General features: G+C 40.3%; 1 protein-coding gene across 1 annotated transcript in view; it reads right to left on the bottom strand.

Annotated features, from left to right (window-relative positions):
• The window catches only part of USF3 (upstream transcription factor family member 3), a 60,625-nt gene that overhangs the window by 14,694 nt on the left and 27,865 nt on the right, over positions 1 to 18,066 (bottom strand). Inside the window, exons 2-6 of the mRNA XM_003935451.4 lie at positions 13,814 to 13,929; positions 11,156 to 11,220; positions 9,234 to 9,262; positions 6,738 to 6,820; positions 1,174 to 1,270 (exon numbers count right to left, since the gene is read on the bottom strand). Coding sequence (XP_003935500.3) covers positions 1,174 to 1,270; positions 6,738 to 6,820; positions 9,234 to 9,262; positions 11,156 to 11,202 — 256 coding nt within the window. The 5' untranslated portion in view covers positions 11,203 to 11,220; positions 13,814 to 13,929. The remainder of the gene's footprint in view (positions 1 to 1,173; positions 1,271 to 6,737; positions 6,821 to 9,233; positions 9,263 to 11,155; positions 11,221 to 13,813; positions 13,930 to 18,066) is intronic.

Here is an 18,066-nt window from a genome sequence, read left to right as displayed (position 1 = left end):
TACTAAAAATATAAAAATTAGTGCATGGTGGCACATGCCTGTAATCCCAGCTACTTGGGAGGCTGAGGCAGGAGAACTGCTTGAGCCTAGGAGATAGAGGTTGCAGTGAGCTGAGATTGTGCCACTGTACTCTAGCCTGGCTGACATACCAAGACTCTGTCTCAAAAATAAAAAAAGAAAGAAAAGAAATGTCTACTCATCATTCTGTCTTACTCTCCCTTTGCGGAGTGCCTCGAATGGTTACCAAACATGTATCATTTATGTAACTATCTCACTGCATCACAAAAGGACATGGGCCATAAACAACAGCTAACCTAGGTGAGGGGGGAAGCTGCTAATATTTAACCAAAAGTAAACAAGGAGAATTCTGAATGCTGACCTCTTAGGTATGTTTTCTAATATCCTTCCCATCCATTACAACAAACACAGCCCAGCACTGACCTTACCTCAGCCAATTCTGCCCTTTTTATTTTTTCTCCTTTTAAGATGGCCTACTGAGTTGTCAGAGGAAATTCTCTCCCTGCACTTATCAGAGGTGTAAATAAAAGACAACTGCAAACTGGCCTACCCTGAGCTTTACACTTGCCTGGAATATGTTTTTCTGCTGCCACAAGGAAAATTTCTCTTCAATGCTAATGGAAAAAGAGAATTCATTTGATGGCATTAAAAAGTCACCTTGATCTAAAAATCAAATATAACTAAATGATCAGGCAGTTTGATGCATATATTACAAGTAGTATAAACAAAATGAATATTTTGGTCTTTTTTGTTAACGCACACTTAAGTCTTGGCACAGCCATATCCTAACCTTGTTTTTAAGCTACACTGAGCAGAACTCCCCCCTTACATCCTCTTATGGGATTCCCCTAACTGCAATGTCCAATTGGAATAAAGGTGATTTAGCACTACCAGTATCATGAGTTAGGCAAACATGAAATACACAAAAGAGTTCAAAGTCAAAACCATGTATGCCTGAAAGATGAAAGGTGAAGGATAAAGAGCTAGACTAAAATGAATTTATTGGTAGCACTATTCTTCCAGACCCACTGAATGCAGGGTCTTAATATTGTTTTGGGGCCAAAACCTTTCTGTATCCTAATATAAATTTCACTGTGACACCAACACCTAAACATTTTTAAAAACAACAAAAAGTAAGAACTTTTCATCATTTACCTTGTTCGTTGTTTCCTCCATTAAGCAGGAGTTCATCATTTTGCCTTTTCAATTCTGTTATATATTTAAAGGCTTGGTCCAGGATCATATTCTTGCTCTGCCAAAGAAAATTTTAAAAGTTTACAAGTTTCACTGAAGGGTAAGAACTTGCCAGATGAAATTTAAAGATCTGTCTTTATCACATATATATGATATGTATCTTCTCAAAATTTAAAATAGGCACTATACTCAAAAGCTTCTACCGTATATTTTTCATTTATTAATTGTTTATTGGGCATCTAACATGTGGCAGGCACTGTTCTAGGCACTGGGGATATAATAATAAAACACACAAAGTCCCTGTCCTTGAAGAATACACACACACACACACACACACACACACACACACACACAGACGAATGCCATGAAGAAATATTAAGCAGCATAAGGAGGGGGATAGAATGATTTGAGTGATGGCAGAGGTTACTCTGTTACTCTGTGCAAGGGATTGAATGTTTGTGCCCCCTAAAACGCATATGTCTAAATGTGATGGTATCCTCAATGTGGTATCCCCTTATCCCCAACGTGATGGTATTTGGGAGGTAATTAGGTCATGAAGGTAGAGTCCTCATGATGGGATTAGTGCCTTATAAGAAGAGACAAAGAGAGATGATCTCTCGGTCTGCCACTTGAGGATATAACTAGGAAGTGGGTCATCTCCAGGAACTGAACTGGCTGGCACTTGATCTTGGACTTCCCAGCTTCCAGAACTATGAGAAATTAAGCTCTGCAGTCTATGGTATTTTTGTTGTAGCAGCCTGAACTAAGACACTGAGAACATTTGTTGTATATGGAGGTTGGAGAAGTCCCCTGAGTAAGGTGATACCTAAGCAAAAACTGGAAGGAAGTGAAAGGAAGCAGGCCCTGCGGACATATGGGAAGAGGGAGTCCAGACAGCAGGATCAGAAGGGCAGGGACCCTCAGCCAGGCTAACAGTAAGGAGGTAAGCAGAGCTAGAGTGAAGTACATATGGGAATAGTGGTAGAAGAGGCCAGACGCTTTCAAAATTGTGTAAATATTTTGTATTTTAATGTTATTCTTTATTCTGTTTACAACTACAAATTATTCTAAATAATAGGTCAAGAAAGCAATGTCACTTGATTGAGTTTTGGTATCATGCTTCCAGTACACTGTATTCCTAAGCTTTTCCAAAAAAAAAAATGTTATGTTAAAGTATTCCTTTATTCTTAGGCCTAATACATGCCTGTATATATCTTTTTTAAAAACCCAGACAAGGCCAGGTACGGTGGCTCACAGGTATAATCCCAGCACTTTGGGAGGCCAAGGAGAGCAGACACTTGAGGTCAGGAGTTTGAGACCAGCTTGGCCAAAATGGCAAAATCCTGTCTCTACTAAAATTACAAAAAAATTAGCCAGACATGGTGGCACACACCTGTAATCCCAGCTACTCAGCAGGCTGAGACACGAGAAATCGCTTTAACCTGGGAGGCAGAGGTTGCAGTGAATTGAGATCGTGCCACTGCTCTCCAGCCTGGGCAACAGAGCAAGATTCTGTCTCCAAAGAGAAAAAAAACAACAGATAAAAGGATTTTGTATTTCTTTACCTTTAAAAATATATCTTGGTATACCTATGCAACAAACCTGCACATTCTACACATGTACCCCAGAACTTAAGTATAATTTTAAAAACAGATATTATATAAAGAGCAAAATAAAATAAAAATAAAAATATATCTTGGCAATACTTCCATATAGTATCTAAATATCCTTCTTCTTCTTTCTTTTTTATTTTGAGATGGAGTCTTGTTCTGTGGCCCAGGCTGGAGTGCAGTGGCATAATCTCAGCTCACTGCAACCTCCACCTCTCCGGGTCAAGCAATTCTCCTTTCTCAGCCTCCCAAGTAGATGGAACTATAGGCACATGCCATCATGCCTGACTAATTTTTTTTTTTATTATTATTTTTGGTAGAGATGAGGTTTCACCATGTTGGCCAGGCTGGTCTCAAACTCCTGACCTCAGGTGATCCTCCTGCCTTGGCCTCACAGAGTGGTGGGATTACAGGTGTGAGTCACGATGCTCAGCCCCTACTTATTGTTTCTAATGACTGCATTTATTTTATTTACCAGTCTATTATTGATAAATATTTAAGATATCTTAACAGTCATTTCTGGTTTTTATTCTTCAGCCATCAAGAATGTTGCAATGAATATTTAACTTCTACTCCAGGATATATATTATTAGCTATCTCTACTCTTTTTGTGTAGGAATCACTGTGATTTAGTCTTTTGTTTGGCAATTTATAATTCTGAGTTCCTTACAATGAGTCCCAACAGAGACCCAATATATAATCCCAGGCAACTCTTTACTATTAAGAGAAAAATAATATTGTTCTTTTTAAAAACAATCATCTGAACAAAGGCAGAACCTGATAATTCCCAGCCACCTGCCCCTCTACTGCAGACAGAGGCCAAAGCCTGTGAAAAAAATCTTGGTTCTGCTTCTGACAGCCAAATACTGACTTCCTTTGCACATTCTAGCACACCAAGGAAGTTAAATGGTTATGGTTTCCTTTCTTCAGAGAAACTTGCAGGGATGAAAGCCAAGAATAGGAAAATACAATTTTCCTGGGCAAACATGTATGTTTACTGAGTAGCTACCTTCCATTGAGATGTGGAGAAAGAAAAACAAATTAGAAGACATTGTGTATGCCATTGTGTTAAGGAAACAGAAGCAGAATTTTTAAAAAGGCTGAGATATACATATATGGGGCCAGGCACAGTGGTTCACACCTGTAATCCTGGCACTTTGAAAGGCCAAAGTGGGTGGATCACTTGAGGTCAAGAGTTCAAGACCAGCCTGGCCAACATGGCAAAACCCATCTCCACTAAAAGTACAAAAATTAGCCTGGCATGATGGCGAGCACCTGTAACCTCAGCTACTCAGGTGGTTGAGGCAAAAGAATTGCTTGAACCTGGGAGGCAAAGGTTGCAGTGCACCGAGATCATGCCACTGCATTCCAGCCTGGGTGACAGAGCGAGACTCCATCTCAAAAAAACCATATATGGACATCTAAGACCATCCTATAGGGAAGAATGAAAGGAAATGAAGAGTAAGTCCTTTCCAAGGGGATACTGTAGAGAAGCAAACTGATTTGCTCCTTTGACATACTAGGACATCTCAACACTGAGAAGCACCAGCCTCTACAGAAGGTGGGGTGAGGTAAGGGGTTAAATGAGGGTACTGGCCGAAGGACTCCTAATAAAGCAGTAATAAGAACCACCCCCTACCCAGCCCCCACACACATATTCTACACAGCTGGATGACTTTCCCTTCCTGCCCAAACCGCAGGAGACAAGTTTATTTTCTGTGAAATTTGAACCAGAGAATTTCAACCTCGGGGATACTTGGCACAGAAGTGGACAAGATGAGGGTCCTAAGTGGAAACAGGGGGGTGAGTGAAACTCAGCCTACTACAGCACAAGACTCTCTAGCCCCCCAACCCCCTAGCCAGCTCCCAGAATAACGGCAACCAGGCTTTTACTCCTCTTCCCACCAGTCCCACTCCCAGGCAGGACACTGATGGTTCTTCTCTGAGAAAAGAAAAAAAAAAAAAAAAAAGCTATCCCTCATAAGAAAAGAACTACAAGTACTAATATGTTTTAGTTCCACAGCAAGAACAACAAAACTAGAATAGCTTCTCATCATGCAACACTTAGCGCCACCAAAAGACAAACCTATTCAATCAATTTTTTAATGCCTCATTCTCAAGTATGAAAAAAAATAGCTTCAAGTCACTAAACATTTAAGGAAACCCCCCAAAAAGAAAAACAAGACAAAACGGGGATAAAAGGAAATCAGAGGAAATAAACATACATGGAAAAAACTTCAGGAAAAAGCCTACATATACCATTCAGAGGCGAGAAGACATTATTGTATCCACAGACATATGGTAGGAAAAGGAACAGAGATTAAGAAAGAAAGACTCTTGGAAATTAAAAATACAAGAGCTGGAATTAAAAACAGAAGGGCTGGAAGAGGCCAACTGGTTGAGAATGAAAAAGGAGAACACAGGGTTCCAGAAGTAAAGTCTTGAAGAAAGAAAATGGCAAATGGAAATTATGTAGTACATTTGACCTTGAAGAAAACTCTACTAAGAGATGGTTGGAAGTGTGAGAAGAATTAAAGACAACTATATGAAAAATTATGTAAATGGAAACTATGAGGTAATTATTCACTCCTCCCAAAAACAAAAGCAACAAATGAAATATAATAATAGTATACTCCTTGGCTCAACCATGAATAATATTTACAGTTTTAGAAACACAAAAACTGAATACCAATTTAACCAAAAGTTGGATATAATTATATTGGGAGGACTAAAGAAGGAGAAGCCAGGGGAAAAACATAATAATGAGTCAATAGATGATATCTAAGATTGAAAAATTAAGATACAGCAACATAAGTATGTTATTTAGAAATATAACAGTAAAAAAAAAAAAAACAGAAGAAACAGTTGAGAATAGTTGCCTCTGAGGAGCTGTGTTGGGGTTAGGAAGCAGATAGGAGGTTAATGTTTGTTGTTTTACAGTTTTTAGTGCTGTTTGCTATGTGTAACATTAACTTTTTGCATATATTCATTTAATTACAACATTATAATAGTGATTATTGCTTGGGAGTAAGATGCCTATTTATTTATTTATTTATTTATTTATTTTTGAGACGGAGTTTCGCTCTTGTTACCCAGGCTGGAGTGCAATGGCGCGATCTCGGCTCACTGCAACCTCTGCCTCCTGGGTTCAGGCAATTCTCCTGCCTCAGCCTCCTGAGTAGCTGGGATTACAGGCACGCGCCACCATGCCCAGCTAATTTTTTTTTTTGTATTTTTAGTAGAGATGGGGTTTCACCATGTTGACCAGGATGGTCTTGATCTCTTGACCTCGTGATCCACCTGCCTCGGCCTCCCAAAGTGTTGGGATTACATGCGTGAGCCACTGCGCCTGGTCAAATTTATTTTTTTAAACCTTCTTATGCCTTTCAAATTGTTTCAATTTTTTGTTTTGTTTTGTTTTCAGTGAGCACACTTTATCCTCATGACTAGACGAAACCAAAAGGTATCTTCCTTAGACAACACTGTCATACCTTAAGCTAAGATTTTAAGTACTACTGGGGGTTAAGAGGGCATGGAGAATAAATTGTTGAAAAGATCCCTGGAAGATTCTAAGTAAGAATTTAAAAGGAGTAAGAACATGCATTGGCAGAAAAAATGAAAAAATGCCTGGTAATTATAAATAGAGTGGCATATATGTAAACATAGTCATATGATTAATTTAGTAATCAAGAAAAAACTGAAGAGCCTAGAAATTTTATGGCACATTTGACCATGTAGAATCTGTACTAAAAGATTGTTGGAAACATGGGAACAATTAAAACAAGGAAATTATTAACTTCAAAAGAACCATACGTAGAAATAAAAAAGAACAAAAATAATCATTCTAAGCACCAAAACAACTTAGGGAATTATCTGTTCATAAGTAATGAATGAAGAGATGAGTAGACTTCTTACCTGCTTCAGGGCAGGAGAACATGGGATCAGCTCTCCTATTCTGTTTATTCCAGCATTGATTTTCTTCTTTCTATGCCTCTCCACTAAATGGGAGAAAATTCATTTATCAAACCTTAACTACTTAGTCAAAATGCCCTCATTCAACCAGGGTAAAGAAGTTTTAGGTAAAGAAATCCCTAAGAAATTCTTATCAATAGCCAGGCATGGTAGGTCACACTTGCAAATCCAGCACATTGGGAGGCCAAGGAGGGTGGATCACCTTAGGTCAGGAGTTCGAGACCAACCTGGCCAACATGGCAAAACCCCATCTCGACAAAAAATACAAAAATTAGCTGGGCGTGGTGGCACATGCCTGTAGCCCCAGCTACTCGGAAGGCTAAGGCAAGAGAATTGCTTGAAACCCAGGAGATGGAGGTTGCAGTGAGCTGAGATCACACCACTGCTCTCCAGCCAGGGCAAAAGAACAAAACTCTGTCTCGAAAAAAAGAAAAAAGAAAAGAAAGAAATGCTTATTAAACATTATCTACTCTAAATAACTATGATAAGTAAAATGTCTACGATGTCATTTTTAAAGTCTAGTGTTACAGAAATCTACATTAGCAATACTTTTGTTAGCATTTTGTTTTTTCTTTAAGAAAGGGTCTCACTCTGTCACCCACGCTGGAGTGCACTGGCACAACCTAGGCTCACTGCAACCTCCAACTCCCAGATTCAAGCAATTCTCCTGCCTCAGCCTCCGGAGTAGCTGGGATTATGGGCACGCACCACCAGGCCCAACTAATTTTTGTATTTTTAGTAGAGATGGGGTTTCACCATGTTGGCCAGGATAGTCTCAATCTCCTGACCTCCTAATCCGCCTGCCTCAGCCTCTCAAAGTGCTGGGATTACAGACATGAGCCACAGCTCCCAGCCCCTTTTTCCCTTCTTTTCCCATTTTTCCTTTCTTTTTTTTTTTTTTTTTTTTCCTGACAAGGTCTTGTTTTGTTGCCCAGCTGGAGTGCAGTGGCACAATCACAGCTCACTACAGCCTTGACTTCACAGGCTCAAACAATCCTTCCACCTCAGCCTCCAGAGTAGCTAGAACCATAGGCATGCACTACCATGCCTGGCTAATTTTTTATTATTACTTGTAGAGACAAGGTCTCCCTATGTTGCCCAGGCTGGTTTTGAACTCCTGGACTCAAGACATCCTCCTGCCTTGGTCTCCCAAAGTGTTGAAATTACAGGCAGAAGCCATCACACCTGGCTTAGCATCCTTTTTAACTATGCCTAATTAGTCTTTCTTAATAAGTTAGGGTAAGCTCATCTCTTTTTTAATTTGAGACAAAGTCTCGCTCTGTTGCCCAGGCTGGAGTGCAGTTGCATGATCTCGGCTCACTGCATACTCCACCTCCCAGGTTCAAGCAATCCTCCTGCCTCAGCCTCCTGAGTAGCTAGGATTACAGGCATGCACTACCAGGCCCAGCTAATTTTTTGTATTTTTAGTAGAGAGCGGGTTTTGCCATGTTGGCCAGGCTGGTCTCGGACTCCTGACCTCAGGTGATCCACCCACCTCCACCTCCCAAAGTGCTGGGATTACAGGCATGAGCCACCACACCTGGCCAATCCAAGCACTTTGGGAGGTGGAGGTGGGTGGATCACCTGAGGTCAGGAGTCCGAGACTAGCCTGGCCAACATGGCGAAACCCCCTCTCTACTAAAAATTACAAATTAGCTGGGTGTAGTGGAAAGCGACTGTAATCTCAGCTACTCAGGAGGCTTGAGGCAGGAGAATCACTTGAACCCAGGAGGTGGAGGTTACAGTGAACCAAGATTGTACCATTGCACTCCAGCCTGGTACACAGAGCAAGACTGTCTCAAAAAAAAAAAAAAAAAAAAAACCCCCTCTAAAATAATATTTTTTAGACCTGAATGTAGTCCCTAATGGAAAATAAGATGCTATACAGTGTGCTAAATTCCAAATGTATGCACAGTTAATTTTGTGAATGTTTATCTGGCTTTGGCTTATAAGTTCAATATCTGAAATAAAATTCAATATTTATTTTCTACAGTTTTTCCTATAATAGAGCATTACAGAACTGAATTTAAGACTGTTCACATTGCAGGACCCTTTAGGAACTATAGCCTGCTGCCCAACTCTTACCTATACCTCTGGCAGCCAGCCCCCTCGGGAATTGCTGCAAAGATACATACTCTCCATACTATCTACGAGAATAATAACTGGATTACCTTGGTAGGTAAAATCACTTAAAACATTAGCTCCAGGGATACAGTAACCTCTTAAATTATCTAAATAGACGGAATCAGAAGATGATAAACAGCCATCTTCATGAGACTCAGGGAGTATTTTATCAATTAAAAACAATAAAGGAACATTTTCCTAAAACATACTGAATAATGATTCCATGCTTATAACATAAAAACTTATAATCAACTGCAGTATAATTTCATTTTGAATGCAAAAAGTGCTAACAGGTAAAATTTAAGTTGTTTCTACCTGCATTGTGTGTCTCCCGGTTTTTCTTTCTGGAAAAAAAAAAAAAAAAAGTACAGATAAAAGGTAACATGAAAATAATGGGAAAGTATTTTTACCACTTTATACTTTAACAATCATAAAAATAAATTTCATAAATTTGTATTTGTTGCATCAATAAGAAACAATCTGAAGAAACATTTCCTTAATATACATTATGGTATGAAAATTTAATGGCAGAGAACCTCAACATAAATTTAAAAACCACAGGCCAGGCACAGGTGGCTCACACCTCTAATCCCAGCACTTTAGGAGGCCAAGGCAGGCAGATCACGAGGTCAGGAGTTCGAGACCAGCCTGGCCAAGATGGTGAAACCCCATCTCTACTAAAAATACAAAAATTAGCCAGTGTCTCATGCCTGCAATCCCAGCACTTTGGGAGACTGAGGCAGGTGGATCATGAGGTCAGGAGTTCAAGACCAGCCTGACCAAGATGATAAAACCCTGTCTCTACTAAAAATACAAAAATAAGCCAGGTGTGGTAGCAGGCACCTTTAATCCCAGCTACTTGGGAGGCTGAGGCAGGAGAATCGCTTGAACCCGTGAGGTGGAGGTTGCAGTGAGCTGAGATTGTGCCACTGCACTCTAGCCTGGGCAACAGAGCAAGACTCCATCTCAAAAAAAAAAAAAAATTTAGAAGCCACAATTTCTGGAGGTAACTACATTCCATACCCAGAAGTCACAGGGTGGGAAATGAATCAATCATTGAAAAGCTTAATTAACTATTTCAAAATGTAACATAGGTGCTGGTAAATTCACAAAGTGATGTGCCAAGTAGGTGATTTCTGATGTTTGTCCTGGCACCTGGGCCAGTATGGGTGTGGGTGTACAGGAGAGACATGCAACAGTAGAGAGTAATTTTGTAATCCCTAGGTAAGGAGATGTGGTAGCCAATAGCACCCATGCACAGACTGGTATTTGAGCGATCTTGCATTCGTGTACCTTAGGTCGTCCAAACTCTTAAATTTTCTTGAAAGCCAATCTGCTAAAAGCATTGACTTTCCCTTTTATACCCAATTACCAGGAACATTAGCATTCTCTAATAGCTATTCAGTAAGGAAAGAGAATCATGAGTTTAATATTAGTAGAAGCATTAGCCATGCAATACTAAGCAGAAACATTACTAAAGGTGTTAGAAATTCAAGAAAAAAAAAGGTTTTACAAAAAAACAGAAGTAATATTGTGCTGATATGCATTGGCATTAATGGATTATAATGTCACAAAATGTCTCTTCAAACTGACTAGAGCCTAAATGAACTTACAATACACTAAAATTAATAAGATAGGCAAGTAAAAATGTCACTAGAAACAAAACATTCAACATAGATTTGGTAATATATTATTTTAACTACCGACAGTTATTCTTACTTGTTATACTACTAGTAAAATAAAAAGTACAGATAATTTTTTTTTTTTTGAGCTAAGAGTCTAGCTCTGTCACCCAGGCTGGAATGCAATGGTGTGATCTCGGCTCACTGCAACCTTTGCCTCCCAGGTTCAAGCAAATCTCCTGCCTCAGCCTCCTGAGTAGCTGGGACTACATGTAGGCATGTGCCACCATACCCAGCTAATTTTTGTATTTAGAGATGGGGTTTCGCCATGTTGGCCAGGTTGGTCTTGATCTCCTGACATTGGGGGATCCACCTGCCTTGGCCTCCCAAAGTTCTGGATTATAGGCATGAGCCACCACGCCCAGCCAGGACAGATCATTTTTAACTATACACCTCTTTCAGTAAATCTATATTTATCTACAAATATTTTTGGAGAGTAATAATTTCCTAGGTAATTAAATGAAAGTTCTCTAAAGACTACCTATGTAGCAAAATAGGAACTCATTCTGCTTTTATCTACCCAAAGTATATCATGTTGGGGCTGTGGATACATACCTGTGCTGCTTTTTTGTAGGCGTCTCATTCTCTGTCATTTCTGGCATTGTTACAGTAATACGAACCTACGAAAGGATAGAAAGACACACCAAAAAGTTTAGCCATTCTTATAAAAATTGATCAATAGCAATTTGGTTTGAATACTAAAATGCTAAAAAAACTGACATTGAAAAGCACTGGATTCCGTGTTGCTGATAGAAGTATAAGAAAACAGGATAGGGCCGGGCGCGGTGGCTCAAGCCTGTAATCCCAGCACTTTGGGAGGCCGAGGCGGGCGGATCACAAGGTCAAGAGATCGAGACCATCCTGGTCAACATGGTGATACCCCGTCTCTGCTAAAAATACAAAAAATTAGCTGGGCATGGTGGGGCATGCCTGTAATCCCAGCTACTCAGGAGGCTGAGGCAGGAGAATTGCCTGAACCCGGGAGGCGGAGGTTGCAGTGAGCCGAGATCGCGCCATTGCACTCCAGCCTGGGTAACAAGAGCTAAACTCCGTCTCAAAAAAAAAAAAAAAGAAAAGAAAACAGGATAAAAGTACTATAATTAGCAAATATAGAAAATGGTGAATATCAAATGTGAGTTATAGCCAGAAAATGCTTGAGAAAATTTGAGTAGAAAAAGATCATTGCAGCCTTGGAAATCAAGAAAAGCTTAACGGGGATGTGAATTTGAGCAACAGCTGGAAAGATAGGTAGAACACAGTTTTGAATTGGGAGTGCAGACTATTTGTTCATATGAAGTGTTATACAGAATTTAAACCAGAACAACGGTCCCCTACTCTGAACACAAAAAATCAAATGTGACAAGAGCACAAACATGTAATATTCTATACATGAAAGCAGGCATTCATTCACTCACTCATTTGTTGGGCTTTCTTTAACGTCACACTGCTAGAAGTCTCACATCATTTAAATGTCATTAAAATCTGGGTATGAAAATTCTATGCATTTTTTAATTCTCGGGATACTAAAGAATACATGTACTACTGGAAAATATATACACAGATGGAAAAGGCCAGAAAGCAAATACATTAATCTATTAATCAGAGTTAAGTAAGGGTAGTGATATTTTGGTGATTCCATCCTCTTCTCTGACTTTCAAAAATTTCATAATGAAAGCTGTAATGATTTTAAATCCCAGAGATTGACAACTGTATTAGTCCATTCTCATGCTGCTATAAAGAAATACATGAGACTGAGTAATCTGTAAAGGAAAGAGGTTTAATTGACTCATAGTTCCACAGTGCTGGAGAGGCCTCTGGAAACTCAGAATCATGGTGCTCTGTCACCTCTTGAATACTTTGCTGCTTAGAAATTTTTTCCACCGGATAACTTAAATCATCTCTCTCAAGTTCAAAGTTCTACAGCTCTGGGGCAAGGTAAAATCCTTCCAGTCTCTTTGCTAGAGTCACCTTTGCTCTAGTCCCTAAGAAGTTCCTAATCTCCATCTGAGACCACCTCAGCCTGGACTTTGTTGTCCACATTACTATCAGCATTTTGGTCAAAACCATTCAGCAAGTCTCTAGGGAGTTCCAAACTTTCCCACATTTTCCTGTCTTCTTCTGAGCCCTCCAAACTGTTCCAACCTCTGCCTGCCACCCAGTTCCAATGTTGCTTCCACATTATCAGGTATCCTTATATCAGCATTCCACTCCCAGTGCCAATTTACTGTGTTAGTCCATTCTCATCGATTCTATGAAGAAATACTCAAGACTGGGTAATTTATATAGGAAAGAGGTTTCACTGACTCACAGTTCCTCAGGGCTGGGGAGACCCCATGAAACTTACAATCATGTAGAAGAGGAAGCAAACACATCCATCTTTACATGGCGGCAGGAAGGAGAAGTTGTGAGCTAAGTGAGGAAAGCCCCATATAAAACCATCTGATTTCACAAGAACTTCACTATCACAGAGCAGTATGAGGGTAATGGCCCCCATGATTCAATTACCTCCCACTAGGTAATTGAATGACAGATAGGATTACGGGAACTGCAATTCAAGATGAGATTTGGATGGGGACACAGCCAAACCATATCAACGACCTTTCAAAATGGGTCTACCAAGTTGGGATACCTGCTCTGGTATACTGGAGGAGGTGCAAGTTTTTTCCTCTGAAAGAAAAAGTAGCAAGTATGAAATCTGAAGTCAGAAAGCATGAGCTTAAAATTTGGTTCTGCCACTTCCTAGCTGTTAGGTCTTGGGTAAGTTACATAACCTCTCAGGATCTCAGATGCTTCATCTAAATCAAGATAATAACTGTATTACTTTATTGGATTGTTTTGAGCAGGGAATGAAATTTTGCAGGGACAGCACAAGACCTCGTTGCCTAGTAGTAATAAGGATTCAGTAAATGTTAGCTTTAAATGTTAGTGAGATATTTCAGGTTAACTTCAGCCCTAGGAAGGAGGGAGAAGGGTCCTGGGAAATAAGTAGATATGAATGCAGGAAGGGGACGACAGAAAGTACTGACTGAAGCAGTCTGTGTAGAAATGTGTCGTCAAAACTCATGTCCAGCAGCTTATTCCTATTCCATCTTTTCCCTACCATTTGTGAAGTACCTATCAGCCTAAAAGTGATGCGCTCACATTAGGTAACCTTATGGTGATGGGGGACATGTAATTACATAAATAAATGAATAAGCCTTGTGACCTTCTCACCTAAGAACTTGCAGAGTTTCTTCACTTTTGATTCCTGGCTTCAAATGCCTCCCGTTTCTGATCCAAACGTAACATCTTCTGCCAGAAGATGGTCTATAGGTTATGCTTTCTTCTTACTACATAAGAGAAAAATCAATGAATGTTTATAGTTGGTAGGTGCCCATTAGCAGCACGTAAGACAAGGGCTGACAACCTATGACATGCCAGCAGATTTTTAGTACTACGAAGGATGATCCTGAATTCTCCCCACCACTTGAAAGCAAATCAATGCAGTTACTCTCAAAAGTCACCTTCCTATTGGTTACCAATACTCCACTCCCCAAAAGGTGGTAGTCTTACAGCCAATGGATGGTTCCCAGGAGGTGATTCTCTGCTTTCTCTTATGCATTCTCATTGTCCCTTAGGTCCTCTCTAGCTGCTGGTTACTTGAATCCTCCATCTGGGTCTTACCCTAATCTCTGTCCTCAATTCTAAAGTTGTCTTTCCTTCAACTTCCTACCTCCTACTTCTCTAAGAGTGCCTGAAAACTTACATAGGGCCCTACCTCTGAGACAGTGACACTAGGAAGACAGCCCTCAGACCTGTGCATTGTATGTGTTCTAAAAAAATGTAAATTTGGGGGCTTCATTCCAAATATGACAAATGAGAGGTCTGGGAAGGGCCCAGGAATTTGCATTTTCAACAGTCTCCTGGGGTGATCTTCTCCCCTCCCCTCTCCTTTCCTTCTCTTCTCCCTTCCTTCTTCATTCCATTCCTTGATCCCTTCCTCCCTCCCTCCCTTTCTCGCTTCCTTCCTCCCTTCCCTCCTTTCTCTTTTTTTGCTTTTGGTTTTTTAGGTACAGAAAAGTTTTAGAAACTTCAAGAGAGGGATTTGAGGTTTAGTAAGTGCCCCAGGTGATTCTAATAGGAAAAAGGTGGAAACACAGGCAATTATCTTTAATTGGTGAAAGTTAAAGCATCTGACCAATATCCCAGTTCCAGCCTTTCCCCTGCAGCACTTTTGAAACTCTGTAGATAATTTCATATATGTTTAAGGTATATGAAGTAAAAGTTCTAGTTGTCTCAACATCTAGAATCTTTTTTCTGGCCTCAGTCGTTAATAACCAATATGTAGAATCTTAAAGTCAATGACACTAAGGGTCTATCATGTAAGTAAAAACATTGACTGCACTCAGGTGAAAGCCAAGAATTTAACTGAAAGAGGAATACAACTGCAAATCAAAATCATCCCATTTACCAAACACCACTGTGAATATCCTTCTCAATGTAAAATTATTTCTATGTCCAATCATGATACTAAAATCGCATTCCTGATGTCAAAAAAAAAGAACATCTACTGGAAAAGAACTATATAGTATTTTCATGAATCCCTATCCACTTAGTAATTCGCTTAATAAAGAAATTGCATTTTAATAGAATATTTATGTAACTAAATACAAATATACTCTTTAAAACATTTAAAGTGACATAAAAATTTTTTTTAATTTTTTTGTTTTTTGAGACAGTCCTTTTTTTTTTTAAGATGGAGTTTCACCATGATGGCCAGGTTGGTCTTGAACTCCTGACCTCAAGTGATCCACCCACCTTGGCCTCCCAAAGTGCTAGGATTACAGGCGTGAGCCACCGCGCCCGGCTTAATTTTTAAAAATGTTTTTAGATACAGGATTTTGCTCTGTCACCCAGGCTGGTGTGCAGTGGTGTGATTATAGCTCACTGCAGCCTCAAACTCCTGGGCTCAAAAGATCCTCCCACCTCAGCCTCCTAAGTAGCTAGAAATAAAGGCACACACTACTATTCCCAGCTAATTTTTTGTAGTGATGGAATCTCGATGTGCTGCCCAAGCTGGTCTCTCTCTAACGCCTGGCTTCAAGTGAGCCTTCCACCTCAGTCTTCCAAAGTACTTGTAGCCATTGTACCTGGCTCCATTAATATTTTGGCTCCATTAATTTTTGAATGCCAAACGATTACATTAGTAATCTCTGAATTATTATGTTTTTATGGGAGAACTATTTATGAGGTTAGTCAAACCCAGTAGTTCTCAAGTGTGGTGCTCAGATCACCTCAATCAAAATCACATTTTTCAAAACTTTTTCCTTGAGGTAAAATGTACATATAATAAATTGCATAAATCTTATGTTTATGGGTTTTGACAAATGCATACAACTGTGTGACCCAACCCCATCAAGGTACAGAACACCAGAGAAAATTTTTTTTTTTTTTCAAGGCAAAATCTCGCTCTGTCACCCAGGTTTGGAGTGCAGGCGCAATCTCAGTTCAGTGCAACCTCTGCCTTCTTGGTTCAAGTAATTATCTTGCCTCAGCCTTCCTAGTAGCTGGGATTACAGGTGCCTGCCACCATGCCCAGCTAATTTTTGTGTTTTTAGTAGAGACGGGGTTTCACCATGTTGGCCAGCCTGGTCTCAAACTTCTGTCCTCAAGCGACCCACCCACCTCAGCCTCCCAAAGGGCTGGGATTACAGGCATGAGCCACCATGCCCAGCCTGAGAAAGTTCTTTTATGACCCTTTTAAGTCAATCCCTTCCCCTACTCCAGAGGCAAACCCTATCCTAAATATTTTCATCATAGAACTTCATATAAATGTATTGATCGGGAATTCCTTTGTGCCGAGCTTTCACTAAGCATGTTTCTGAAACTCATCTAGTAGATTGTCCATTTTTATTGCTGAGTATAAACATATAACTCCACGTGAATTTGTAACAGAGTTTACCTGTTTTTCTATTGGTGTATACCTGTGCTGTTTCCATGTTTTGGCTACTACAAATAAAGCTGTTATAAACATTCTTGCAAGTCTCTTCATGGATATCATCTTTTGTATCTCTTGGGTGAATATGTAGGAATGAAACTCTTATCCTATACCCTGCAATTCCAATCCTTGGTATCCAACCAAGAGAAATGAAAGATGATATCCACACATTTACATAAGAATGTCTAGGACTGAACACAGTGGCTCACGCCGGGTAACTCCAACACTTTGGGAGGCCAAGTCGGGTGGATCACCTGAGGTCAGGAGCTGGAAACCAGCTTGGCCAACATGGTGAAACCCCATCTCTACTAAAAATATAAAAATTAGCCAGGCATAGTGCACGCACCTATAATTTCAGCTACTCAGAAGGCTGAGGCAGTAGAATCTCTTAAACCCAGAAGGCAGAGGTTACAGTGAGCCAAGATTGCACCACTGCACCCCAGCCTGGGTGATAGAGCAAGACTCTGTCTCAAAAAAAAAAAAAAAAAAAAGAAAGAAAGAAAGAAAAAGAAAAAGAAAATAAAAGAATATTTAGGCCAGGAGCAGTGGTCACATCTATGACGGCAGCACTTTGAGAGGCTGAGACAGGCAGATCATTTGAGCCCAGGAGTTTTAGATCAGCTTGGGCAACATGGCAAAATTCCATACCTACAAAAAAAATTAGCCAGGCATGGTGGCACATACCTGTAGTCCCAGCTACCAGAGGGAGGCTGAGGTGAGAGGATTATTTGAGACCAGGAGGTAGAGGTTGCAGAGAGCTATAATTGCACCACTCAGTCTGGGCGACAGACCAAGACCCTGTCTCAAAAAAAAAAAAAAGAATGTTAGCTAGGTGCAGTGGCTCACACCTGTAATCCTAGCACTTTGGGAGGCCAAGGCAGGCAGACCACTTGAGGTCAGGAGTTCGAGACCAGCCTGGCCAACATAGTGAAACCCTGTCTCTTCTAGAAATACAAAAATTAGCTAGGCATGGTGACATGTGCCTGTAGTACCAACTACTTGGGAGGCTGAGGCAGGAGAATTGCTTGAACCTAGGAGGCAGAGGTTGCAGTGAGGTGAGATCACGCTACTGCACTCCAGCCTGGGCAACAGAGTGAGACTCCATCTCCAAAAAAAAAAAAGAAGAAGAAGAATGTTTAGGCTGAGCACAGTGGCTCATGCCTGTAATTTCAGCACTTTGGGAGCCCAAGGTGGGAGGACTGCTTGCATCTTGGACAACAGGGCAAGACTCTGTCTCTTAAAAAAAAAAAAAAATTAGGCATAGTGGTGCACACTGCCTATGATCCCAGCTACTCAGGAGGCTGAGGTGGAAGGACTGCTTGAGCCTGGGAGGTCAAAGTTGCAGTGAGCACTGTTCCTGCCATTGCACTCCAGCCTGGGTGACAGAGCAAAACCCTGTCTCAAAAAAAAAAAAAAAAAAGTTTAGCGTAGCTTTCTTTGTAATAGCCAAAAGAGTTTTTTATACTTTCTGGATGCCTATCCTTTGTCT

Source organism: Saimiri boliviensis, chromosome 8 (genome assembly GCF_048565385.1).
Source record: "Saimiri boliviensis isolate mSaiBol1 chromosome 8, mSaiBol1.pri, whole genome shotgun sequence".
Classification (NCBI taxonomy): domain Eukaryota; kingdom Metazoa; phylum Chordata; class Mammalia; order Primates; family Cebidae; genus Saimiri; species Saimiri boliviensis.
This window is presented reverse-complemented; position numbering and strand designations above follow the sequence as displayed.